The 25,939-nt window shown below is 41.2% G+C and overlaps 3 protein-coding genes and 1 non-coding gene across 4 annotated transcripts; all 4 read right to left on the reverse strand.

Annotated features, from left to right (window-relative positions):
- Window positions 1–62: 62 nt before the first annotated feature.
- Window positions 63–7,773, reverse strand: hhatlb (hedgehog acyltransferase like, b). Its single transcript, XM_085418791.1, has 12 exons — window positions 7,605–7,773; window positions 5,555–5,698; window positions 4,185–4,252; window positions 3,983–4,096; window positions 2,841–3,035; window positions 2,551–2,760; window positions 2,113–2,284; window positions 1,759–1,903; window positions 1,638–1,673; window positions 1,352–1,553; window positions 1,117–1,258; window positions 63–1,042 (listed from the first exon to the last, which is right to left on the reverse strand). Exons 2-12 carry the CDS (start codon window positions 5,658–5,660, stop codon window positions 831–833), a joined length of 1,602 nt encoding a protein of 533 aa, XP_085274917.1. The 5' UTR covers window positions 5,661–5,698; window positions 7,605–7,773; the 3' UTR covers window positions 63–830.
- A 234-nt stretch (window positions 7,774–8,007) lies between these two features.
- LOC146662266 (glycine--tRNA ligase-like) lies at window positions 8,008–15,775 on the reverse strand. The gene is made up of 17 exons (XM_085417789.1): window positions 15,626–15,775; window positions 14,137–14,238; window positions 13,889–13,991; window positions 13,615–13,756; window positions 13,456–13,544; window positions 12,775–12,851; window positions 12,547–12,692; window positions 12,314–12,463; window positions 12,077–12,239; window positions 11,777–11,941; window positions 11,559–11,667; window positions 10,622–10,766; window positions 10,451–10,536; window positions 10,211–10,320; window positions 10,033–10,126; window positions 8,764–8,954; window positions 8,008–8,670 (listed from the first exon to the last, which is right to left on the reverse strand). Exons 1-17 carry the CDS (start codon window positions 15,668–15,670, stop codon window positions 8,557–8,559), a joined length of 2,031 nt encoding a protein of 676 aa, XP_085273915.1. The 5' UTR covers window positions 15,671–15,775; the 3' UTR covers window positions 8,008–8,556.
- Window positions 15,776–17,517: 1,742 nt separating this feature from the next.
- Window positions 17,518–24,808, reverse strand: LOC146662267 (glycine--tRNA ligase-like). Its single transcript, XM_085418792.1, has 17 exons — window positions 24,516–24,808; window positions 23,973–24,074; window positions 23,134–23,236; window positions 22,885–23,026; window positions 22,468–22,556; window positions 21,518–21,594; window positions 21,270–21,415; window positions 21,035–21,184; window positions 20,775–20,937; window positions 20,516–20,680; window positions 20,325–20,433; window positions 20,077–20,221; window positions 19,904–19,989; window positions 19,717–19,826; window positions 19,336–19,429; window positions 19,059–19,249; window positions 17,518–18,003 (listed from the first exon to the last, which is right to left on the reverse strand). Exons 1-17 carry the CDS (start codon window positions 24,765–24,767, stop codon window positions 17,878–17,880), a joined length of 2,250 nt encoding a protein of 749 aa, XP_085274918.1. The 5' UTR covers window positions 24,768–24,808; the 3' UTR covers window positions 17,518–17,877.
- LOC146662268 (small nucleolar RNA SNORA84) lies at window positions 22,634–22,770 on the reverse strand. The gene has a single exon (XR_014913427.1). It is a non-coding gene; the product is annotated as a small nucleolar RNA SNORA84 (small nucleolar RNA).
- Window positions 24,809–25,939: the final 1,131 nt, after the last annotated feature.

Genomic DNA, 25,939 nt, shown 5'->3' on the forward strand with positions numbered 1-25,939 from the left:
AGAGGGGCTTTGGCTGAGTACAGTGGGACATTTTCACTGATCAGCTGAACCATTTTACCCTGAACACTGCTCGTGTCAAAAAACATGGGACAGCTAATGTCTCAAAAGCTGTAGAGGCTCAAACACTCATGTTTTATTGCATCAGTTTAACACAAAAATATTAAAAACATTTCAGGTAATCATGAAAACACAGTTAAATGTCACACATATTTTTTTTCTTAGTGATTTGCCAAAATTACCTGGTAAATTTACCCTAACAAAAAAAGGGAACCTCCGCCGTTTGATGTTATTAAATCCATTTTATTGCCTTGTTCTGGTCAGAGCAGTGATTCACCACAGGTGTCTGTAGCACTCCCTCCCAACAGTATTCAAAGTGTTTTCCATGTGGAAGCAGCAAACAGGATTCAGTGACAAAGTGCTGATGTAATGCAACAGAAATGGCTCACGGTACTATGACAAGACTCAACACTGACTCATGTAGTGTAAAAAGCGCCAGCAGTTTCATCGGAGAGAACAAAAACCTGCATAAACACACAAAGTACAAATGTTTTCACTAATCTTTACTTTTGCTCTAGACCAATCACAGTCCCGACAATGTAGTTTTATTGTTAGTCCTGGTTAGTATACAGGTGAACTTCACAATATGTTACAGTAAATAATCATTTACTGTAATTTTTTTTCATTAAGTTTTAAATTCTCCCTTAGGTAAAAATACTTAAAATTTTATTTACAGCGAGCTTGTCTGCATCCATTCAAACTCATAATACTGTTAGCATTTGGACAGAACTCACAATTTTCATCATTGTAACCATTCGTTAAAAATTAAATATCTACTCTGCTTTTTCTTTGCTGGGATCTGCGACTGGCTGAGCAGCAGTGGGTGCAGTTGCAGAGGTGGTAGGACTGGTGGCAGCGTTTGGAGGCGGTGCCGGTGGGAGTGGATCGGGATCGTCTATGAGTGCCTGTCTCCTCTCTTGCTCCTTGATCACTTGAATCAGACAGTAGGTCACAAACATGACGATGATGGTGGTTATGGGGAAGCCTGGGAAGGTAATTCCTTGTTAATAAGCTGGTAAGAAATGGCAAAGTTGCCTCATAATTAACAACCAAAATCACCTTTTAGAAGCAGCCGTTTGGCAACCAACTTTGCAAAGTCCAAACTGTTCAAGGCCAGAATGTTGTACAACACAATGCTCCAGAAGTTAAAAGTGTTGAAGATGGCTCTGATGCGCCGAGACATCGCTTCTGACATTGCCATCTGCAAATCATATTTATATACAACATGCACGTTAAATCCCTTATCCTTTATAAACTGCTTATTGATGTGTACAAACAAACTCATCTGACCAACCTCAAAAGAGCTAAATGGCTCCACGGAGAAGAATTTGCCTGTCCACAGCTCAAAGTTGAGACCAAAACAGTTCAGGAAAGCCCAGACCAGGACCACCTGACAGGGTCCCAACCAGAGGATGGTGATGCCGAAGGTGCACAGTGTAGCCACAAGCTCCTCCACCATGTTCTCGTGCTTTCCACCCAGGTAATTATACACATACCTGTGGATTAGGGCTTCATCAGAACCTTTGCTTTTCAAATGATTAACATGACTTTAATATTGGTGGCCTTTTGGAGACACTCACTTGCACAGCCAATCGTTGATCCCTCTGTCGAAGTGACTACAAAACAAAATCAGCTTTAGTACTATAGAATTATACCACATGTACGCCTGGAACCACTCACTTGTGTTCAAGCCTCACTCACGTTTCAGCAAACACATAGAGCATGGTGATGCATTTTGGTGGTTTAGGAGGGTCAAGGTGATCCAGTCTGGATACCGTGTTGATGACTCCAAACATCACAGCTGCTTTCACCCAGTCATACACCAGGTTAAAGTAAGCCAGCCCCACTGGAAACAATGCAGTGACATCAGTTCTGCTGCAAGTTTCCTTTCATCTCAAATAATTGAAATTAAAACTGGAAATTTTTCATGTTTGTTTGCATAAAGTCAAAGCTTTTAATTATATGTTAATGTTCAGTCTTCATTTGTGCTTTTTTTTTTGCATGCCGTTGGGTTTAAAAATATTAAAACGGGAATTTTCGTGAAGTGGCACAGACCTAGAGCCCAGTCAGACAGGTGCTTCATCAGCTTCAAGTCAGTGGGGATGGTGAGGATGTACATGAAGTGGAAAAGGATGTCCACTACAATGATGACGATAAGGTGGATCACACCGTGCAGGTTGATAGTCCACATCTCCCGCTCTTTCCTGGTAAGGTCACACCTGTTGACCTGCAGAGGGCAGCAAACACACATCACAACTACGGAGAAAGCCAGAAACTTTCAGCCTCTGCAGACAACAGGCCCTGTTATTTAGGGATATTTTAAACGTCAGATTTTTTTTACTGATGGCGACATAAATGCATGTAAACTTTACATTGTGTGTTCTAAATATCTTCATGAGCAGTAAAGAAAAGTAAAAGAAACCATCAATTTTAGGTCACACGATCGTCATACTTAATAATTTTGTAACCTGTAAAGAATCAAATGAAACTTACTTGAACATAAAATTTATCAAAAGTCATGATAGGCCCGAAATAGAAGAAAGGGAGGTAGAAGTTGTACTTGAGCAGCTCCAAGATGTTGTAGTTGCCATCTTTTCTTTCACAGTTCTCCAGAGCAAAACTCATACAACGCATGATTGTAAACCCACATCCTCCATAGAAGAAAACAGGACGCAACTCAAAGTCCCCTTCCACAAAACCTGCCTGTTTAGAGAAGACATGGGGAATCGACCATGAGAAATGTATAGACAATACACTGAGGTGTTTGGGTGCCAGCAGCTTACCTGCCAGGAAATGAAGGGTTCACACTTGAATGTAGCCAGCGTACAAAGACCAGTGACGAAGCAAAGCCAGCGGATTTTCACTAAAGAGATGCTGTAGAGCAGGATACAGTGGGAGAGGATGAGGGTGACATAGGTCCAGCCCATGCTGGTCCACACAGCAAGCAGGCCATACACCATATATACCAAGGACCGATACTGTGGGACAGAAAAATGGTGTCACCCTTGTGGTTTAAAAGTTTTCATACATTCATCATGGGCATGAATATCATCTTTAACGAGTGAATGATACATACAGGGTCACTTAAATCTTTGAAGGTTCTACAGTGGTTTTTAACTTGATGAACCCAAGAGATATAAACTTGCTCCAAAATCAACATCCTCTAGCTCAACTGAAATTTACAGCAGCCCACATGGACAAGCCAAATATCTCATGGAGAATAGTTTTTATGCTCAAATAAGAAAAAGATTGAGCAATTATAACACATATACAAGAGGTATGTTAGGACGAGTAAAGTTGAGGCTTTCAAACCGAAGAACAATGTCCCAAGTGTCAAGCATGGTGGTGGCAGCATCATGCTCTGGGGATGTTTTGGTGCCACTGGTACTGATACATTGCACAAAGTGGACGGAACAATGAAGACTGAGGACAACCTCCAAGTTTTTAACCTTCACCTCAACAACCAAACGGTTAAAACTTAGAAGCAACTGTGTTTTATAATGGCTAAAGCAGGCTAACATTAAGCTTCTGGACTGGCCTTCCCAAGGGGTTGACCTCAACCCTGCTGAAAATTTTTTAGACCACACTTAAAAGGCAGGTTCATGCAAGGAAATCAGACGATTTAAATGAACTCTTGTGCACCCAGTTCTTGTTTTTAAGGTCATTAAAGATGTATGGTGTTAGATCATACCACCCTGGGAAAAGAGCAGCTAAAAAAAACAAAAAAACAAATAAAAGCTCAGCTGTGACAAAGAAGATTTTGAGGTTGCCAGATAATGGTGAGAAATAAACTTGGGTTCATTGCAGTTCAGTGCTTCACTCAGATTATTAACACTAGCAGTAAATATTGGATCTGTCCTATACTACATTAATCTGCCTACAGAAGCTCAATGAAAACAATCCATCAATCTGTCAGGAGAAGCACCTGTGGAGCCAGCATGGAGCAGATCTTGGCAAACAGCACATGACCAGAGAGCGCAAATATGATGTGGTCTCTAAAGGTGGAAAACCACATCAGCCACTCAAAATCTGCAGTTTCCTGTAGACCAGCGAGCACAACAATATTAGAAATATGAGAACACTTCTGCAAACAAATGATGACAAATGAGCTGCATTCATTTTCTTACCATTTTCCTCCCAAAGTAGTACCATCCTGGCTTCACGCTGGTTTTGAAAGTCTTTCTGTTTGCACTGGCTAACAATGGGACAATTGGGGGGCGGGGGGGAGAATACAACATTTTATAGTTTGGTACAGAAGCCAAGTGTTTCTGTGCACCGTGTTTTCTTTTCTTGCCCTTGAGTGCAAATGACAAACCTTTGCTAGATTGACAGTGAAACAAATGTAGTCCAAACAGAGGGACTATTTTCTTCTTGTGCTCGGTGGTATTAATACCGACACCTGTTCTCCTCAGCGTGGTCTACATAGCTCAGACTCCTCAACCTTACACTGTGACACTTCCCCCATATGTATACTTCACAGTGTATTGTCTGTACGTGACTGTGCTACAGTCTCAGATGAACTTTGCATTCGAGGAATCTAATGTATGCTGATCAGGAAAAAGAGGAAAATAATTTAGTCAAGCTTTGTTTTAGTCCTTTTTATGATTTAATTTGCAAGATAATTTGTTTATAAAGTATAGATAGTCTAGGATAGAGTCACAGAATTAATATATGATTAACTAGTACTTCATAGGTATTTCTATGCTATAAATATAAATAGATATCCTTTAAACAAAATGGTCTTCTTAGTAGTTTTCTGTCACCTAGTCCTGTGCTGGTTCATCATATTCTGTACACGTTTAGTTGTTGGTCACCTCTGGCTCAAACATCATTCAAGAAACACATGTGACCAACAAGCAAGCAGAGGGAACTAACCAGGAGCTAGATGCAGGTCTCTGGCGTGTGGCATCGACCGACAGGTCCACCTGGACTTTCCAGTTTACCTGGGAAGAGTACTCACCCAACTCTAACACTACACTGGTCCTTTTGAAGTTGAGGTTCTGATTAACTCTGTGTGTGTCTGTCTTAAGCTACCCCAGAATATGAGAATTGACAGCATGTGGAACGTTGCACATATTCCAGTCGAAACCCACTTAGTCCAGTCTGTTGTACCCCCTTCCAACCCCCCTCCAACCATCTGGGTCATTGATGGACAGCTTCCCTACACAGTTAGTAGCATTTTGGATGCTTCTGTGCAGAAACTCTTGAGAGAAATTTGCAAAATTTGTTTAAAGACATTCCTGTGGGAAAAATTAAGCTGTGGACTTACCTGTTAACCTGACATCAGACCTCGTTGTGTTAAAGCTTTCAGATACAATTCCTGGTATTTCATTGTTGTAAATAAACCTGTGAACTTTTAACTCAGAGTCCTAAGTTTGAATCCACCTGCACCACCAGTTAGGACAGTTTTCATTATAAATGACCAAATACAGTAGGCTTAATATTCGGATGCTCTTTTTCTGTGTGCATGTGTGTCAGTGTGTTAACTCATACTCACAACTGGACACCTCAAAGATCCAGCTAGTGGCCCAGAACATGGCCAGACACAAAACAGTGTTGTAGAAATAAATCTCATACTTGGGAAGAGCAGCTTTGAGCCCCATGGCGATGCAGTCAGGACAGCACGGAGCTCCGGAGGCTCCTGAATATAAACCACAGAGAAGTCAGAGTACTTTAATCTGTCTGTCACACCTAAAACAGGCGGTGCCAAATAGCATTCCTGAGTTATCCTGCCTACAGTAAGACACATATGCCAGAGGTTCATCCCCTTTCCCCTGATGTTATCTTTTATTTTGGGGATCCTTTGGATCCCAGTCACTGCTGTACTACAGGAAGGGTGGCACATTATTCTTCATGAACAGCTGTAATCCTAAAAATAAACTGAGCCTCACAAAAAGTGTCACAGTCCTACTGCAGTATTTGTATGAGGGCATTTATTACATTATTTTGCATAACCCAACTAAAATAGACCTCTAATCCATCGCTGATTCTAAATTTAGGTAACTGTCATCCGTGAACTTTCTGTGACACATTATCAGAGATGGAAAGTAACAAAAGCCATTTGCTTCCTCTTAACCTGTGACTATCACAGAGGACTTTCCACATTTTTATTGTACTTATCTTTGTACATTTATCAAATGGATTAATAACTGCTAATTTTAAAGATTATTAGTCCAGCTGTCAACGAAGTTTCCACATCCGTTATTCAAAGGAAAGCAGAGCAGTAGGATTTTTTATTTTTTAACACCTCAGAGTAAAAAACCATCAGTGTTGCTATTAGATCACTCTTACTAACACATCAGATTTTAAATAGTACTTTTAAAATGGTATGTTGTTTTTTCTGGTTTATTTACACTTAGGTAGTTTAAATTGAGCAATTCTTAAGCTTTTTGGGACCAGGAACCACTTATAGGATTGCAGTTTTTGACTTAACCGATGATTTACTCAAGGATTTCTCTATGCTCACAAGCTAGCTAGCTGGCTAACAAGGTAAGCTGTGTATAGCAGCAGTGGCTGATTGCACCCTGAGATCTACGAATGACTTCATGACATGATTGGTCACGATGCTGTTGTATCAGAGTTTCTAATAGTCCAGTGATAACATGGGAAGAATTAAGTCACATGACATGCTGGTTTTACTGGCATTAATTAATCACACTTTTTATAGTCGCCATGTTGAGAGGGGTGGAGCTGACAGAGGAACTGAGAGACACTGAAATACCATAGGGGTCATGACTTTTCTGTTACATGGGAGGCCTGCCCTAAAACATATTGTATCATTATTATTTTTATTATTGTTAATATTATTAGTAGTAGTATTTTGACTCTAATAGGTACCAGAATTTGCTTTAGTAAGACTAGAAACTAGCAACTAAGGAACAGTCAGAGTCAGCTATAGCAAAAAATCAGTTAAACCTAAATGAACTGTATTAGTAGGCCTGGTCGGATAGTTTAATATTTGACGGTTAAACGTATCTTACAAGATCATATTTGATTTGATTTGATTTGCATCTGCATAATAAACTGCATAATTCACTATAAGCATGCCCTCCTATTGTGCCAAAGAGTGGTTCTTTTCACTATTTATCTTTTGCTTTGTGGATTCTGATGCCTCTTCTTTGGTACAATAAGAACCTGCTTTCTCCTCCTTATTTAATATATTCTGTTCCAAAAACCTTGCTGTATAATGCCTGATTTTAAGCTTCAATTATTTAAGAATATTGTTTCTTTGACTTGTTTGACACATTTCTCATTTCTCATAAAAAGGTGGAGGGTAAACTGACCGATTAGAATTTAAAGTGCAGCTGCTGCTATTTTTAACTAAACGATTTCTCTCTGATGAATTGCAGCTTAGGCTTGCACACAATGAAACAGCTACGTGTTGCTATAAGAGAAAAATCAAACTCAGCTAAATGAAGCAACAATGAACTACAGTAAAACCCCTTCCTGCTTTCTCTTCATGGTGTCTGAATGAGATGCATGCTGTTGAAATGCCACACGGTCATGCACTTCAGTTTGTCCTCCACACCACCTGTTGTGATACTGACCTTGATCGCAGTAAACCCAAAGTAGTTGTTAAAGAAAATTCAGATTGTTTCAAAGGCACTTTAAAATGTCACATAAAAAAAGAACATGGAAGGAAAGGTAAAGTTTTGCATCTGCTGTGCTTCCACAGAGTGCAGGTCAAGCTGCAGGTCCCTCTGACTCCCTGAGAGGGAGCTGCCACCCGTTAAAGGTGACATGGTGTATTTGTACTTTGTCCACTGACACAGGGGGGGCGGAACGGGAGGACTGCTAAAACAGTATAATAGACTATGAGCCACACAACATTGGACATGTATTCAGGTCGCCTATATTTGCTAATAAGCAGCAAATAGTTAGCAAAACTCACTCAAGCCATATGTCGATATTTTCACATTTAATACTGAAAAGTCTGAAGTTGAAGCCCTCATTATATTTACATAGTTACATGTACTCATGTCTGCATTGCGTCACACTGCTTAACATAACATACTTTGAAGATTTGAGGAACTATTTTTACTGTCAAAAGAAAAAAGACCCAGATATTTTATCTGTAAAAAAATTTTCCATTCTACATGTTGCCAGGTCTGTTTTGGGATGGTCTAAGCCTCCTGCAAATTTGAGCAGCCTGAAGCTCCGTGTCTCAGATTCTAACAACAGCTCACTGGGAGATATAAAACAACACGCAGTGCCAACTAGTGACAATATCTCAAAATACAATACAGTTTGTCATTTAAGCGGCAAATGAAACGAACTGTAGGACAAATATTTTGTTGTTTATTTGACAATCAAACGTGACAATGTAGAAAATTATAGATTATTAAACCGTTCTCCTCCTTCATAGGAACAGTTCAACATGTCAGTTGGTGATTTGCTTGAGCAACACTGTTCTCCAAATGTTATCTCCAATTGGAGATAGGTTTTGGGGACCTGTACAGAGTGTGTCCCACTTCGTGAAATGAATGGGTGGATGGATGGTTACTCCTTCTTGCTGGACTCCTGTCCTTCAAAGATGGGGTACTTGCTCTCCACTTCAGCCCACTTCAAGGTGTCACTAGCCAGATGTTGTATAATGTCTGGCAACTCTGTGATCTGTGATATATTTTAGTAAATTAGTATCCAAAAAACCAATGAAAAAAAAACAGATATGGCACTTTCAAAAATCAAAACAGTTAACTGGTTTACCTCGGCCCTGATTTGCCTCATCGAGTCACGGTCTCTCAGAGTGGCCGTGTGAGGCGTCTTGTTCACTGTGTCAAAGTCGATGGTGATTCCAAAAGCCACTCCGATCTCATCTGACCGCGCGTAGCGCCTCCCGATGGACCCTGAAGAGTCGTCTACTTTGTAAGACACACCGTTTCTGGTCATAGCCTCAGCTACAAGGAGGAAGATGATGACAAAACCATTACATTTGCTTAAGTATGAATATATAGCTATTAGCTGGGTGTAACATTAAGACTATAAATAGGAAGAGACTATTGCCAACCTCTAAAACTTGCTAAGTAATACTACATGTATACTCAGTATTCCAAGCCCTACCATGACTTATAACCCTGGCAAAGTCACTCAGTAATCTGAAAAAGAGAATGTAAAAGCAGATGCTTTGGCAGTTTGTTGGTCTGGAGCACTCAGGTGTGTAATAACACAATTCCCAGCAAATTCAGCCCAAGGTCAGACCGTGCAACATGCACAGGAATTGCAAATGCCGCTGGAGCTATAGCTGAGACTCTGCAAGCCTTAGCATGTTAAATGTTAAACTTCATAACAATACAGACTAAACAAGTATGACTAGTTTGGAAGGTTTGCCAGGACAAACATATGCTATGTTTGGTGAAAACAAAACACAGCATGTCAGCGTGTGCACCTCATAGCAACTGTCATGCACGGTGGTAGAGGGGTGATGATTTTGGCTTGTTTTTAGCTAACGAACTCGGACACCTTGCAGTCACTGAAAATCAAATATGAGGACATCTGTCTGACAACTAAAGCTCTGCTGAAACTGGACGATGATCCCAAACCAGCAGCAAATCTATAACAGAATGGCTCAAAAGGTAAAGAATAAAGGTGTTGCAATGGACCAGTCAAAGTCCACACCTCAACCTGATTGAACTGGTGTGGCAGGACATTCAGAGATCTGTGCATAAACAATGCATGAGAACCAAACAGAAAACAATTAGTTAAACTAGTTACTGGAGAAAGCACTGGGAACAGAGATACACCATGATTCATGATGGGGTGTATCTCTGTTCCCAGTGATCAACTAAGGGAAATAAGAAAATCCTCTATTTAATTTGGCCAGGCTGCAGACAATGTCAGACTAAAGCTAAACCAAGCTAAGCTAACTATATCCTGGCTCTAGTATTCAATAGTATTCACCAAATACTATTGAAAAGAGCATTTGAGTATTTAACTGTAACAGCCAACACTCTACTGAAATGGAAAGACTATACTCACCTAACTGGTGGATGAATGGCACAAAGTTCTGGTTCTGGCTCAAAGGCAGGATGGAGCATTTGTATGGAGCCACAATGGTAGGAAAGCTGAAATACTGACCACAGAATAAAGCACCTTAAATCAAAACAAACACGTAACTGTTACTCAGATCTGTTTTCTTGTTGTGGAGTATTCTTACCGTCCTCTGTTCATCCCCCTCCCGGATGTGGAATGAGTGCTCGTAGATCGAGTACATGATTCTGCCGATCCCAAAAGAGGGTTCAATTACATTGGGAATAATCTCCTCCACTGTGACAGGGAAAAACAGAGACATTTGAGAGTTGTTGTTTTTTTTTTGTTGTTGTTGTTGTTTTTGCCACCCTTCCACAATAACTTGCCTACTCTGGCATTAAAAAACAGGATTGATGTCACCTCTTACCATGCAGGGTTTTCTGGAACCTCTTCACACTGACCATATCTTTAGTGAGTTTGAAGGTTTTGCCGTCTGTCTCAAAGCTGAACTCCCTACAGACAGAAACACAACATCAAGTCACAAAATGCTTCATAAATGAACTTTATGGTTGTTAAGAGCATGAACGTCATTAATTACCCTGTTTCACTGAGAAGCTTTTCCTGATCGCTGATGTAGCAATCATCACAGACAGCCAGGTACTCCAGAGCCAGCTTGGCATCCTTTTTGTAGGCCATTCCAATGGCACTTTTGTTGGGCTCAAACTGGATGACATTTACTGTTTTGTATGAACTAATTAAGGCATAAAACTTGGGAAAAAAAACATAACAATGAAGAAAGGATGGATAAAGCCACTGAGACATCAGCCACTGGTTGGTGAAGCCTTGGCTTAAGCATTTTGGCCATCGCCATCTTGTGTGTTTGAAAGAAGACCCGGCTGAGAAACACTCCACATCCTATACATGGTTTAGGTCTATTTTACTCTAAATAGGACTTTAATTTACAATATAAACACTACATCTATATCAAACAGGGCTTAAAACTGGCTACTCAGATCATAAACTCATAAAAAAAAGTGTTTACTGAGATCATAAAAGTGTAGTAGGGTTCTTTTCTCAAACTATATTGCCTCTTTTTGTAACCATGAGCCCCCTGCTGGCCAATACAAAGAATGCAGGTTGAAGACAGAGGCTTCATTTTTCAAACCTGTATCCACAGCCTGAGTGATTTTAGCATGAAATCTAACACTCCTCCTCACCCCCACGCAGTCGCAGTAATGACTCCCCCTGCTTGAGCTGGTTCTACTGGAGGTTTCCTGCTGATAAAAGGGGAGTTTTTCCTTCCCACGGTTACCAACTGTAGGGTCTTTACCTTTTAATATAAAGCTGTTGGTGTGAATTGGTGCTCTTTAAATAAAATTGAATTGAAACGAAGGAAAATTGTTCAAAGGCAAAAACCTATATTGTAAATAAATAAAGTTGGATATTTAAAATATTTTATTAATAGGCTATAGGTCTGACCTGACACATTTAGTGTAATTATAGTCAGGTTGTTGGACTGGGACCACAGAAGGATATGGGCTCTTTTAGCATCTTTTCTGCCACCAGAGGGACTTTGGTAGCTCTGGAGTGACACGAAAGGTCGTAACAGGAGCGATCCGCACAGCCCACAATTTCAATCCAACCCTGAAGAAGAAAAAACACAAAGGTGCAACTAAAATATAAAACTGGACGCTGTCTTTATAATGCTTTAAATGGTTTTATAAGTCTGTTAGTGGAAAGAAAAAATATTTACATAGGAGGTTTTGGACTCAGCATCCCAGCAGTCACATGCGTAATGAGCCATCTCGTTTTCCATGTGCTGACGGAAGCGCACTTTGTCTTTGGATAGTCCCACTTTGATCAGATACAGGTAGATTCTTCCAATGAAGTAGCCCAGCACAGAGTTGTTGATGACTCCCTGCAGCAGAGAGACAGTGAATGTAAAGATGTGCGTCAAATACTGAATTAAATACCAAACTTGCTTCTAACCATTCATCTTTCATCTATGCTATAGTTTTGGTGCTCTAAGGTATGTCAGTAAAACGACACCTACCTGCTCCACAGCATCTCCCAGCCTCATCATTTGTGCTGACTGTCCGCTTGTCTGAGCCTGGGAGGAGAACAGCATGATCTCCAGGTCGGCCACATTGGAGAATTTAGGGTGGACCTTCTCATTTGGGTCCACAAAGTGCTCGATCTCAGCCATGGTGAACTCCCTGCAAGCAGGAAATGCTGATATTTCACCCAACAGCCCTTTTGGAAGGCAGCAATAATTCATTCTAAGCATTACCTAACACGAATGAGTCCAGAGCGAGGAGATATTTCATTCCTGAAGGAGTTTCCGATCTGAGCAGCAGCAAAGGGAAGCTTTCCCTGGTTGAACTCCAACAGACGTTTGAAGTTGAGGAACATTCCCTGAGCTGTTTCAGGTCGCAGGTAGCTGCAGAAATACCAACGTGCACAATTTCAACACAGCAAAATAATAAACCTTGAAAGGAATGTTGCAAGTGCAGATATGAGTACCCAGGCATGTTCCCTCCAGGCCCGATGGACGTCTGAAACATGAGGTTGAAGGAGACAGGAGGTGTGAGGTCATTTCCTGTGGCAGGAGACTTGACGTTGTATTTCACAAATAGATCGGCCAGCTCCTGCTGAGCGTAGTTATCCATCTGAAACAGAGGGACCACAAATGCATCACAGGATTATTTCTTCACCAACATGCATGTGCATGTGTGTTTGCGAGGCACACACCTGTGTGATGACATCCTCCAATTCATTCACCTGCCCCGCTGAGCACTTCTCCTCACACATCAGTTTCTTTAAGTGAGCTGTGAGGAATAAAACGAAAAAGAAGATAGATGCAAGGATTAACACGCACATTTTTAGATTATTGTTTCATTGATGCTGTTTGTCTGTTTGGTTTTAGCCAATAATGAGATCTAAGAAAACCAGCCAGTCAATAAGTCCTTTATATAAAATGTACAATATAAAAAGGTTAAATGTCATACAAATAAACCCATAGACAACACAAAACTATCTTCATGTGCAAAATCGCTCGAAATATCCCTTTAACTAAGAGTACAAGGTTAAAATAGGTATTTATTACACACTCTGTTTAAATGTTAAATAATTATTCTCATTTTCTTTCTTTTTTAAAAGGTCTGTTGAGCTGCTTGACCGATGTCAGGTGGAAGAAAAAACTTATCAGTTATCTGTGCAGCTCGAAGTCAATTCCTCAGAGGAGATACTAAACAGCAAGGCAGGTAAAAACCTGTTCAGAACTCGCTCTGCAGGGAAATAAATATCACCAAAATATGTCTAACATCAGCAAGATTATGATGCTACTCTGTATTTCTCATAGTTCCTTTAGTTTTCTGTCATTTTCTGTCCATGTCATGAAATCTGACACCTTGTCAGAAAGTTTAAAGCCACCTTTGAGAAGATGATCTGCCCGGTAGCATTCGCCTGTCTTGGCATCTTTCACCATGTAGTCAGCAAATTTATCCACATGCCCAGAAGTCCTGAAACAAATGGGGAGCTGGTTATAGGACAAATCTATTAGAAGCCAAACTTGAATTTGTGCTTACCTACTTGAGGACGGGCTCGGGGGTCAGCATGGTGCAGTCGATCTCCAGGATCTGCTCCTCCTGGATGAAGTGCTGCCTCCACACCTGCAGGATGTTGTTCTTCAGAGCACAGCCCACAGGCCCGAAGTCGTACAGGCCGCTCACACCTGAGGGACAAGTAGTTTTTTTTAAAATAAAATAAATATTGATTTAAAAATGAAGCATTTCCACAAGTGTTTTCTTGGTTTTTCAGCTTTTCCTGTATCAGCTTCTGTTATCCTTCCTTTCTGCTACCTTACCTCCATATATGGCAAATGCCTGATCATAGAAGAACCTCCTCTTCAATGTATCTTCCATCTTCACTCGATCCACTGTGTCCTCTTTGGGCTGCAGAGCCAGTTCCTGTAATGGGAAATGATGGTGTGAGGCACTATTTCTTAATCAGAGTGGGGGTCATAAAAGTTAGCAGAGAGGCACGCGAGGAAAAACATGTCAAACTGAAAGCAGAATCAGTGCAAAGGCCAATCAGGAGCTGTGAGACTCTCACCTTTGCTTCAAGAGTCTTTTTCCGTGATTTCAGCTCTGCAGCAGCTTTGCTCACCTCCTGCTCCGGAGCACCTTTCTCCCTTAACTCACGGACCAAGTCACCCTGCAGAACAGAACTACACTTTACCTCCTCTCCACACTCGAATTAAGTGGTTTTTCAGTTTCAGTAACAAAGGCTGAGCCAGGGGTCGGCAACCTGCGGCTCTTTAGTCCTTATAGTGCGGCTCCACGAGGTTTGGGAAAATAAATTAGAAGTATTTAGCTGAAGTATATTTTATTTATGTTAGATCTTTTTTTAACTTGTAGTTCTAAATTGGAAGATTATTGTGATATTGAAATATAAAAATAAAATTATATTCCATTATTTTTTTCATCGCTCAAAATAAGCGTCACACCCGCGGAAACGCGGTGCATTTATCGAGACTTTCAACCCCAGGTAGGCCAATTATGGATCTTCGGATCCACATTATGTAAGCAACTATTCTCCACCGTGAACTATGTTAAAAAGAAACACCGCTCACGCCTCACAGATGACAGCTTACAGTCCTGCATAAAGATGAAAGTGACGTCGTACAGCCCTGATTTGCAGAAGTTCAGGAGCAGAAGTCCCATTGTAAACACATCACGGCCAACACCCGACGATGTTTGTATGAACACGCTTTTCAGCATCTCTTTATTGACCACTTTTCACACACGGTTGCTGTACGCATACAGCCGGCTGTAGCTTTTCAGCTCACACACCAACACACACCAACACAACAGCATAGAGAGCACAGACCGCGAGGCGTGACTGCGGGTGCCGCTCAGGTGCGTCCGTCTCCCCTGCAGCGGTGATGCAGACCACGCCCCGCCACACACATTGACCAGGTAAAATACATATTTAGGCAGAATATTGCAAATATCTATTTTTCATTTTTTAGCAGCATAGTGCTTTTTTTCCAATTATTTTTTAAAAGCCAGGTCAACGCTCCAAAAGCCCAAAGGCGATATAAGGGCGGCGGCTCACAACGGTTTTTGTTTGCTACATGGATCATTTTCGTTCAGCTGGGTGTCTTTCCTTTTGTTATATTTCTTTAAGAGTTCAAAATGTGTTAATTACATAAATAAAATGTAATTTTCTCATTAGCACTTAAAGGATTTCATAAACACACCTTAGTTGTTCACACAAAGCACAAAGGTAAAAAACAATATATACAGTGTTATCTTCATTTTAGATGTCAAACAGTATTTGCGGCTCCCAGTGTTTTCTTTTGCGTGGAAACCGGGTCCAAATGGCTCTTTGGGTGTTAAAGGTTGCAGACCCCTGGGCTAAGCAATGCTCTGATACATGTGAAAACAGAAATGGCAGATACTTGAAATGATCATGATCTATTTAGCGAAACCAACTATGATTAAAAAGTAACAAGAATAACGCTTGTTGAAGAGCTGCTGTTGTTTGTTTGAGAAAAGAAATCTGGAAAACGAGCATGATCTTCAGATGAAAAACCTACCTGTTCCCGCACAGCCTGCCTAAAAGGAGCCAGTAATTCTTCCATGCTGACACTCAACAGGTTGCTCTTGTTAAAGTCTGCTTCAAGCTTCCTTCAGTCTGAGACACAGAGAGGGAAATGTTTTCTTCTCTTTTATAATCCGACTCTGGCAACGAGGTTGTTGTGTTGCATCATCCAGGAAGCTCAAATTAATTCTCCATTCCAGGTTGAAAACGAAACCACACTGGTCCTGACTTTCTGTCAACAGTATTGTTTAGTCATTAGCATTAACAGCCTAGTAATACATACACTGTGCAGAACAATGGCCCCAGGATAGAAATAACATGATGTGGCTCTTTTGTTCCTCCATCCAAGTATGAGCTCTGACTACAACACTAAAAGATGTTTTCATTTGACATGACACATTTAATAAATAAATAGCATGGGGCATAAATGCACAACGTGAAACTATTTGATTATTGTACACAGTGAACTTGAAGCCAGTGTGCTTAACTCTGCAAGAAAGTGTTTTGGAAAATTTGTCCTAAACAAGTATAACGGAACATCAGTGATGCCTGGAAGTCAGAAATCTCATCCTGCTCACTCTCTGTGTCTCTGAGACGCTTTATCCTTAACAATTATTTAGTAGCAAAGTAACATCTGGTGTGAACATCTGTCAGATCAAGTCTGACAGTCAGTGCACTGTGATGACCCCCTTTGTGAACGAGGAAGCAGCTGAAAGAAGCTTTGGTAGAAGGCACAGTCTCATGGTTAACTGAGGTGAAAAAGGCTCCAAACTCTTGATCTGTACATGTGGCAGAATTATTAGTTTTTGGAATAAAGAGGCAAAGTAATCTGACTAACCAGCTAAACAAATATCCATTTAGGATGTTTGTGCATTAGGCCTTGCATTTTCTAAGTAATAAATGTAGTAAATAAATGCAGTAATAAAGGAAGAGCCCACACTTTAAAGCCTTTGTAACTTCACCTTAACAGTGGTGCCTTATTGTGCATGTAGGATCGCAAAAACCTGTTTACCTTTACCCACCTTTGAGAATTTAACAGGCCCTTAATAGAAAAAAATTAAATAAAAATGAGCTAGTAGTGGAAGTAACAGTGAATCAGTGGTGCCAGCTAATGGTGAAAAATAATACTATCAGTCCTTTATTTTCCACCCATCTTCTTCCAATTCTCCAAGCATCATGGGGGTGGAGGGAACACTGGAGCATATCCCAGTTGTCACAGGGCAGAAGGCAGGGTACGCCCAAACAATTTAGAATAGGTTAAAAATCAACTCTAAGTGCATCTTTGGAAGTAAACCGGAGTACTCATACAGAAAGATCCCAGGGAACCAGTGAATTTGAACCCAGGACCTACTTACTGTTAGGCCTGCTAATCACAACGCCACTGTGCCGGCTGCTGCTTTGCTTTGAATTCTCAGATATGATGTTGAGCTATGAGGCAAAAAAATAAAAGAATCCCACTTTTAACAAAAACAATATAATCATGGTAGGAAGCAGAATATCTGTCATACACATGAAACATGAATCGGTACGCTGCGTTAAACACATCAACTTGTCACGTGCTAAAAACAATTTCGCTGACTATTCTGTTTTTAAATCATACTGGATTTACTTGTTTCATTCATGTTGGCTCTGATACACCGTTTATGTTCAAACTAATAAAACTGATGCGTTGGACATTTTTAGTCCACATTTTTTCCACTGGAGGGGAAAAAAGCAAACATTCAAAACATGGTTTTAATTTCCGAGCATTAAGATTTTAGTTTTGGAGGTCATCTTAAAAACTCCTGAATTACCGTAAGCTTAAGAAGACATTTTTGAGATTAAAAGCAATCGCTGAGCAGCAGTGGCTCAAAAACAAGAAGAAAATATCACAGCTGTTTGTCCGTGTCCTGTAAGTGCCGACTCTTTTTATTGAAACTGTTAAATATCTCAATCAGATCTGCCTGAAACTGGAATGGTGGACGCTTCCTTCCACTGAAAACACCCTGATTACATTTCTCCCTTTTAACATCGTATTGGCATGGTCGTGCATGGATGAAATGCTGCTCGTCAATGAAACAACAGTCCTGTGCAAGCTTTACCACAACTGTTAAGATATGATAAATACATGACAATTTAGTGATTGCAGTGGTGTGGATCACAAAGAGGGCTCTGTGCGCCACTACAGCTCGTCACAATCCAGTCGCGGCGGTGCATAAGCAACGAGTCTGTGGATTTATTATGAAGTGGCTGGCAGACAGGAGAACTCTACTCTTCGCTCGTGTCCTTCTTGCTGGTCTCCTGTCCTTCGAAGATGGGGTACTTGCTCTCCACTTCCGCCCAGGTCAATGTGCCGCTGGCCAAATCCCGAACGATCACGGGCAGCTCGCCGACCTGTGAGGAGAGAAAAAGAGGAGCGTTTTTACTTAATGGTGTTATATGGTGTGTGTGGAACTCGAGGTGAAATGCACTTGGAGTAGGGTTAAGTCATGTTGCAGGTAATTTTACTGTCGAAAGAATTATCAATCAAGTCCAAAGATATGTATGGCTCGTGTCTTGGCATCACTCTGAGCCCAACACAAGTGTAAACCAGAGAAAATGGACTTAAAGCCTAAAAACACAATTGATTTTGTTGTTGTTGCACAGTTTATGCATGCAGCTGTACTGATGAGTAAAAGAGGAATCTCTGTTCCATGAAATGTGAGTGAAACAGACTGAAATACATCATCTGCTGCCACACCAAGAAGCTCAGCCTCGTTGCAGCCATGCATGTCCTCGCATCTTTCCACTCTGTTATTCTTCTGTCGAGGCACATTTTCAGTGTTTTTGTTTGCTTGTTTATCCCTTCTTTTGTTTCAACATGACAATCAAACAGCACCAAGCTGAATTTCATGAATTGTGGAGAGGTGAAGCACAAGCAAAGGATGAAACTCATTGGGCCTTAAATGTATTTCTCTTTGGTCGTCACTTATAGAATCATTTGATCTGATTTTTTTTTTTAAAGTAACAGACATAAAAGCTTACGGTAAATTTTAAAATACGTGGCTGAACAGAAAGGTTTAGGTGGGAGGTTTAACGCCATACTGTTAATGAAAAATCCTGCTGCACAGCTGTCACAGACTCACACAGAGAGCTTTCTCTTTATCGGTCGCCATCATTGTTGGATGTCATCACTTACAATCAACTTCCTGCAACTATCCCATGGATGAACAGCAAGGCGCTATATAAATGGAATACATTAAACACCAATTCTACTGTACAGCCTATGTGTTGGAGACCATTTTTCATACCAAACCACACAAAATGAATGAATGAGCTGAAAGGTTATGAAAATCACTACCATGGTTGCTCAGTTTTTTATGTTTTTCTGTGCTGTGACAAAAGCACCGCCCTAGAGTTTACCTACGCAGCCCTAACACATGTAAAAATGGAGTGAAGTGAAGCAGTACCTCGGCCCTGATTTGCCTCATAGAGTCACGGTCTCTCAGAGTGGCTGTGTGAGGCGTTTTGTTCACACTGTCAAAGTCAATGGTGATTCCAAACGCCACTCCGATCTCATCCGTCCTGGCGTAGCGCCTCCCGATGGATCCTGAAGAGTCGTCCACCTTGTGAGATACGCCGTTTCTGGTCAGCGCCTCCGCTAAGGAGAAAAGAAAAAAGCAGTTGGAGAAAGTGCCATTTTTCTTCTTTGACTGAAATAGGATGTTTGATTTTGGAATCACTTACATAATTCCCTCACAAAAGGCATGAACTCTTGGTTTTGACTCAGAGGCAGGACGGAGCACTTGTAAGGAGCGACAGTAGCAGGGAAGCTAAAGTACTGCAGTGAAAATGAAGACGCATCATTAAAGAAAACCAGCAAAAATAAAACAAAGCATGCAAAAATACTCAACTCTGTAAGGAGCTACAACAATATAACAAAATCAGGCAAATGAAATTAAGTGCTACTCTTTAACTTGTTAGTAAAATACACATAAATCAATCACAAGGATTCAATGTTCCAGATCAAAATCTAATCATAAAGAAATAGATGAAGAGGATGAGTGCAGCAGCACTGAACATGGTGTCATTTTGTAAGGGCAGAAACATCGATGTTGTCAGACTTACCGTTCTTTGTTCGTCGCCTTCTCTGACCTGGAATGTGTGCTCAAAGATGGTGTACATGATCCTACCGATGCCAAACGAGGGCTCGATCACGTTGGGAACAACTTCCTCGACTGTGGATGACAGAGACATTATAAAACCGCTTGCTCCGGTATCATTTCCCCTCACGTTTCTCTTGAGTGAAACTCACCGTGCAGAGTCTTCTGGAATCGCTTCACGCTGACCATGTCCTTTGTGAGTTTGAACGCTTTGCCTTCTGTCTCGATGGTGAACTCTCTGAGGAGCACAAATTTGAAAAACTAACTCTTTCCTGAAAATGTACTTGAAACAACCATCAGTATGATGATTAGCCACAGCACTCACCCACTCTCACTGAGCAGCTTTTCCTGGTCTGTAATGAAGCACTCGTCACACACAGAGAGGTACTCCATGACTATCTTTGCATCCTTTTTATAGGCCTTCCCAATGGCTCCTTTATTGGGCTCAAACTGGACGACATTTACAGTTTTGTGTGGAGAAGTTAAGGAGAAACACTGATCACCAACATCAAAAGGCTCTTTCGTGTTTTGGGACTTTCTCTGAAGTTGTGTTTCTACTTTGATTTAAGGATATGGGTTCTTTTAGAGGCTTTTCAGCAACCAGAGGGACCTTGGTGGCCCGTGCGTGGCACTGCAGATCGTAACAGGACCGGTCAGCGCAGCCTACGATCTCGATCCAGCCCTGCAGGGGACAAACATTACTTTGAGCATCAGCATACAAAGAAGCTGATAAAGCTGTGAGGAAACGCTGCAGTGGGACGTACGTAGGAGGTTTTGGCTTCGGCATCCCAGCAGTCACAGGCGTAGTGAGCCATCTCGTTGTCCATGTGCTGTCGGAAACGCAGCTTGTCTTTGGCAATACCAACTTTAGTAAGGTAGAGGTAGATCCTCCCGATGAAATATCCCAGGACGGAGTTGTTGATCACTCCCTAAGTGAGACAAGATACATTTTTTGTTGCTTTTCATCTTAAACTGACTATTTTGGATTTGACATCATCATTGGTGTTCCAGTGTTATAGCCACCTGCTCTACAGCGTCTCCCAGCTTCATGATCTGTGCAGACTGGCCGCTGGTCTGAGCCTTGGAGGAGTATAACATGATGTCCAGGTCAGCTACGTTGGGGAATTTGGGATGATCCTTTTCATTCGGGTCCACAAAGTGCTCAATCTCAGCCATGGTGAACTCTCTGCACAAAAATATATATCACACAGTCACATTCCCGTTTTCTCTCTCAGCTTAAAAACAAAATATTATTTGAACCAGAGGACACACCCCCTCCTCACCTGACACGAATGAGTCCAGAGCGAGGAGAGATTTCGTTCCTGAAGGAGTTTCCTATCTGAGCAGCAGCGAATGGCAGTTTTCCCTGGTTGAATTCCAAAAGACGCTTGAAGTTGAGGAATATTCCCTGAGCTGTTTCAGGCCTCAGATAGCTGCAAATGCAGATTGATTAAAAATCAAAATTAATGACACAAATGTGAGGAAACGTTTCTGCACAGTGCTGAGGAGTCATTTTACCCTGCCATATTCCCCCCTGGTCCAATGGACGTCTGAAACATCAGGTTGAAGGAGATGGGAGGTGTGAGCTCATTTCCTGTGGTAGGGGACTTGACGCTGTATTTTACGAAAAGGTCAGACAGCTCTTCTTGGGTGTAGTTGTCCAACTGGAAACCGGTAAGCCCAAAAAATGCAAAATCAGTGATTTACAGCCACGTCAGAAACAAAGGTTTTTCAACATGACTCATTTTGTCTCAATTAACACAGACCTGGGTGATGACGCTCTCCATCTCAGCCTTCTTCTCTGCTGTGCACTTCTTATCAGACATCAGCTTCTGAAGGTGGGCTGTAACACACAGAAAAACCAGACAGTGGTGTTTTTGTTGTTTTTTGTGACTTCCCACCAACATCCCAGCCTGCCCCCAGCACCTACAGCGAGTCCTACAACAGTGCTCAACGTAAATATAGTCATTATAAAAAGTATGAGTGAATGCGTGTGTGCTCAGCTAACACTGTGCATTAAAAGAAGCACAACAAGTGAAGTCTAATTCCACCTGGTAGGAGACCGCGGGGCTAAGGCACCCAACAACCCCTGAACCAATCACACCCCACAGACCCAGAGGAGGCCTTATATGTCCTCCACATTGGTTGCACACACTATTTATGTCATCTCCTAATGTATAATCTGTTAAAATGGCAGCAAATTCATTCATGTTTATTTACATTGTACAATGTCACAACTCTGGGATATGTACTCATGACAGTTGCGAGGTTTTTGTAAGCTGCAATAACGATAACAAACAGTACGTGAAATACAAAAAACTGACCATATGTGAAAATGTGCTGCAAACTAAAAAGCTTCACGAAAACATGCTTGTTTTGTTTTTGTTCCTCATGCAATTTGAAGTACCTCTGTTAATAAATATTACACACTTTTGTGTTATCTGGGAAAATAAAAAGCCTTTTGGGACACGTCCTCAGTCCATCACAAGCTCTTGGTACAGTTCCAGTGTCTCGGATTCTAGCGGCTGTATTACTTTGTAAGCCCTGCGTGATTTCTGCTGGTCCAGCCACTTCCATCCCCCCCTCAGGCACAACAGCAATACTCAGAATAGGTGACGAGCAGCAGTTGCCCCTCCTGTCTGCAGAGTCCCATTAATAATACAGATCCACCTTTAGTTTACACGGTGCTGGAAAACTAGAAGCAAACCATGCTCACCTTTGAGGAGGTGGTCAGCCCTGAAGCATTCGCCATTCTTGACATCTTTCACCATGTAGTCTGCAAATTTGTCCACATGTCCTGAAGTCCTGGTGAAAGAAATAACATAATAAGTGTATTAATGCCAAGGATTTAAAATGCATCCCAAAGAAACTCGTACATTCAACAGTGTATCTGCAACCGGGCTATGGAAAGCTGCTATTAGTGGCAGCTTCCATGCATAAAATCGCAGAAATCAATGTGCGCCCGTTAACAAAAACCCACAGTTCAGCACTTTGGAGCTGACTCTAGGAACCACTAGGCGCCTTTTTTTTTTTAGCAGTTTCTGAATTACCCTTTATTAAATATAAATAAACAGCCTATTAAAGCCTAATACAAATGTTGAGACCACGACTACAACAGGTTCAGTGCACCTACTTGAGGACGGACTCGGGGGTCAGCATGGTGCAGTCGATCTCCAGTATCTGCTCCTCCTGGATGAAGTGCTGCCTCCACGCCTGCAGGATGTTGTTCTTCAGGGCGCAGCCCACAGGGCCGAAGTCATACAGGCCGCTCACACCTGAGGAGCATTACTGCATGGTAACAGAACGCTTAAAGACGCCATCATACGCTGGCTTAAGCACTAACCGAAAGCTTAATTTCCACTGCTGGCTATCCAGGTCTTACCTCCATAGATAGCGAAGGCCTGGTCGTAAAAGAATCGCCTCTTGAGGGTATCCTCCATCTTGGTTCTGTCGACGATGTCATCTTTGGGTTGCAGTGCCAACTCCTGCAATTTTTATACAAAGTGCCAAGATTAAAATCACAACAACATCTGAGCATTAAAGTCTGTTCTTGGCCTTAAAACACAGAGCCTTCCTGGCATGGATATTAGAGTTAACTAAAACTAGATGAAAATGCTTTCAGAGGGTTGTGTGTTATTATTGTCAAATCTGTGATGATTTTCCTCAATTTTGGCACTGACATACGCCATCCACATATTACACTAAAATACATTAAACACTTCCAAACAATAACGACACTGAATCACAAATCTACTCTGGAAACAAACTGACACTAAACTGAATTAAAAACAAAAAGTCAAAATAAAATAAAAAAAATAATTAGAAAATACAAAACCATAATAATAGCTTTGCTTCCAGGACCCTCTTACTTGCTTTCGTTTACCCGTCAGGTCTGACTCAGGTATCATTTTGTGAGGCATGTTAAGATCTTTTATAGCTCAGTATCTGATCGTCTTATACAGGAGATTGTGAAAAAAGCTTAAAAATACTCAGAGTGATCTCAAAAACCCAGATTTGATCATTCTTTGTCATTTTGATATAGTTTTCACAGCATCCCAGCCAGGTGGACTGATGATACACTTCTCAGCTTTAATGAAAAGCATCGTATTTTCAGAGTGGTCTGGCTGTCTGGGGGTGTATAAGCACTTGAAGAGCATATCATATATCTAAAGTTTAACTACTCCAGAGTACCATGAGCTCAAGTGGACTTGATTTGCTTACCTTGGCCTCCAGAGTCCTCTTCCTCGCCTTTAGTTCTGCTACAGCTTTAGTAATATCCACATCTGGAGCTCCATCCTGTTTCATTTGGCGAACCAGGTCCCCCTAAACAGAGAGTGAGCTGGCTTCAGACACAGATAAACCAACAAAACCATACTACACGAGTATGGGCATGCTTACAAAAAATATGCTGAAGGATCAGTGTTGTGTAGGTTTTTTGTTTTGTTTTTTGTTTTATTAGCAGTACAAATTTGGCTTCCAATCATAACCACGCCCTTTCCACAAGTGTATGCAAAAGCAGCTGCAACAGCAGCAGCTCAATGAAACGTGGCAGAGAGCGCAGACATAACTGACAGTTAACGTTAGCAGCTAGCTAGAAAGCAACTGATTCATTGACAGCGAGCAGCCGGGTCGTGTTAGCCGGCTAGCCTTACGAGCGAGAAGGCTAATGTGACAGAGTGGGCGGTACTAAAATATATTTAATCACACTGAGAACAAACACTCTTTATCTATAACGATAAAGATAAGGCGATAAGTCCCAATTACCTGTTCTTTCACTGCAAGCCTCAAAGGGGCGAGAATCTCTTCAATGTTGCCGTCCATGGTTTGTCCTTCCGCCAGCTGCAGCCACAGGCTTGTTTTCTTCTTCTTACACAAGCACACCGACGTTGAAAACGGCCGGTTTTTACGCGGGTAGCGAAGCGACTGCCGAACAAACCGGACCGTGGACACCGGGCAGGAGCGGAAAATCTCAGTGGTGGTCCTCAGCAGTGCTGATGCTGTGCCGCGAAGAAGCATGGACCGGAGTAATGCGAGAAAGAGAATGATGAAATCTCTGAGAGCAAGTAAACACTGCTTCCGCCGCCGGGAAGCACTTTCTCTACGCCACACGTACGCTGTGTGCCCATTGTACACTCTCGGCAGATTCGTCACACATGCTGAGGGGTAAAAAATAAATAAATAAAATAAAAAAAACCATTATAAATAAAATTTTAAAAATGAATAAAATAAACTGAAATAAAAATTAGTTTAGATCGATATTTTTTGTCAGCTAAGATAACAACTTAATTCTAAAGTATATATTCTGGATTACTGTTCCATCACCCAGTTATATCCGTTGCCCTTTTGATCTAGCTAATTAATATGTGTGCACAAAATTCAATTCAATTCACTCCAGTTTTATTTATTTGGCGCCAAATCATAACAACAGTTCCCGCGAGACACTTTCTATTCCAAGCTAAAGACCATACAACATTACAGACCCCAGCAATCAGACAAGCCCCCTACGAGGAAGCAAAAAAAGGAGAAAAAATATCCACTGTATTCAGTAAATGTGAATTTATTTGTCTATGGGCCGGCATTCATCAACAAATCTATTATCAGCTCATACAGATCTACAAGCATTTATTTCAGTTATTGACAAAAATAATGACATTTTCCGAGAGAAAAGAATAACTAAAACTGCTATTAGCCGATTTCAGTCTGTTTATTGTAGGGTATGGGCCAGGATTAAATCATTACAGTCATTCAGAAATGGTAACCTTGTGTCTCTCTGTGGATACTGTGGAGTTGTGCCCATGAAGCCCTCTTTCTATCTTCCACTCTTCTCACAAGAAAAGAAGGAAAAACAAACTTATCAGACCTCAGATCGCTCTTTCTTTTTCTTCTTCTTCTTCTTCTTCTTCTTCTTCTTCTTCTTCTTCTTCTTCTTCTTTTAGATCTGTGTGAATCCATATTTTTACAAGATTTTTTTGATGTCTTTTGCACAATTGGCTTTTTTTTTTTTTTTTTTTTTTTTTTGCAAGGGTGAGGAGCAGATCACTCTTCCAATAAGACAAATGCCAGACACTTCATGTGTCCCTTGGGGCTCAAATCTCATCATCTCATTCTCACTAAAATGTGCCCTTATTCTGCAGAGGAATGACAAGATGTGACCTGCAGGGTTTCCATCATTTAGCACTCACTCATCA

The sequence above is a fragment of the Rhamphochromis longiceps genome, linkage group LG9 (assembly GCF_057381845.1).
Source record: "Rhamphochromis longiceps isolate RC_006_pf linkage group LG9, R_longiceps_female_GT1.1, whole genome shotgun sequence".
NCBI lineage: Eukaryota > Metazoa > Chordata > Actinopteri > Cichliformes > Cichlidae > Rhamphochromis > Rhamphochromis longiceps.

Bases quoted from the DNA above. Each gene is read 5' to 3' on its own strand.
- hhatlb (XM_085418791.1), bottom strand. From the start codon at position 5,660: ATGGGGCTCAAAGCTGCTCTTCCCAAGTATGAGATTTATTTCTACAAC. The intron at 2,761-2,840 runs GTAAGCTGCTGG...TTCTCTAAACAG, and splicing joins AACCCTTCATTTCCTGGCAG to GCAGGTTTTGTGGAAGGGGA. The intron at 1,043-1,116 runs GTGATTTTGGTT...TTACCTTCCCAG, and splicing joins CAAACGGCTGCTTCTAAAAG to GCTTCCCCATAACCACCATC.
- LOC146662266 (XM_085417789.1), bottom strand. From the start codon at position 15,670: ATGGAAGAATTACTGGCTCCTTTTAGGCAGGCTGTGCGGGAACAG. The intron at 13,992-14,136 runs GTGAGAGTCTCA...TTCCCATTACAG, and splicing joins AAAAGACTCTTGAAGCAAAG to GAACTGGCTCTGCAGCCCAA. The intron at 10,321-10,450 runs GTAAGAGGTGAC...TCCCTGTCACAG, and splicing joins GTTCCAGAAAACCCTGCATG to TGGAGGAGATTATTCCCAAT.
- LOC146662267 (XM_085418792.1), bottom strand. From the start codon at position 24,767: ATGCTTCTTCGCGGCACAGCATCAGCACTGCTGAGGACCACCACTGAG. The intron at 20,938-21,034 runs GTGAGGAGGGGG...ATTTTTGTGCAG, and splicing joins TCTGGACTCATTCGTGTCAG to AGAGTTCACCATGGCTGAGA. The intron at 19,430-19,716 runs GTAAGTCTGACA...TTTTCACTGCAG, and splicing joins AAGGCGACGAACAAAGAACG to TACTTTAGCTTCCCTGCTAC.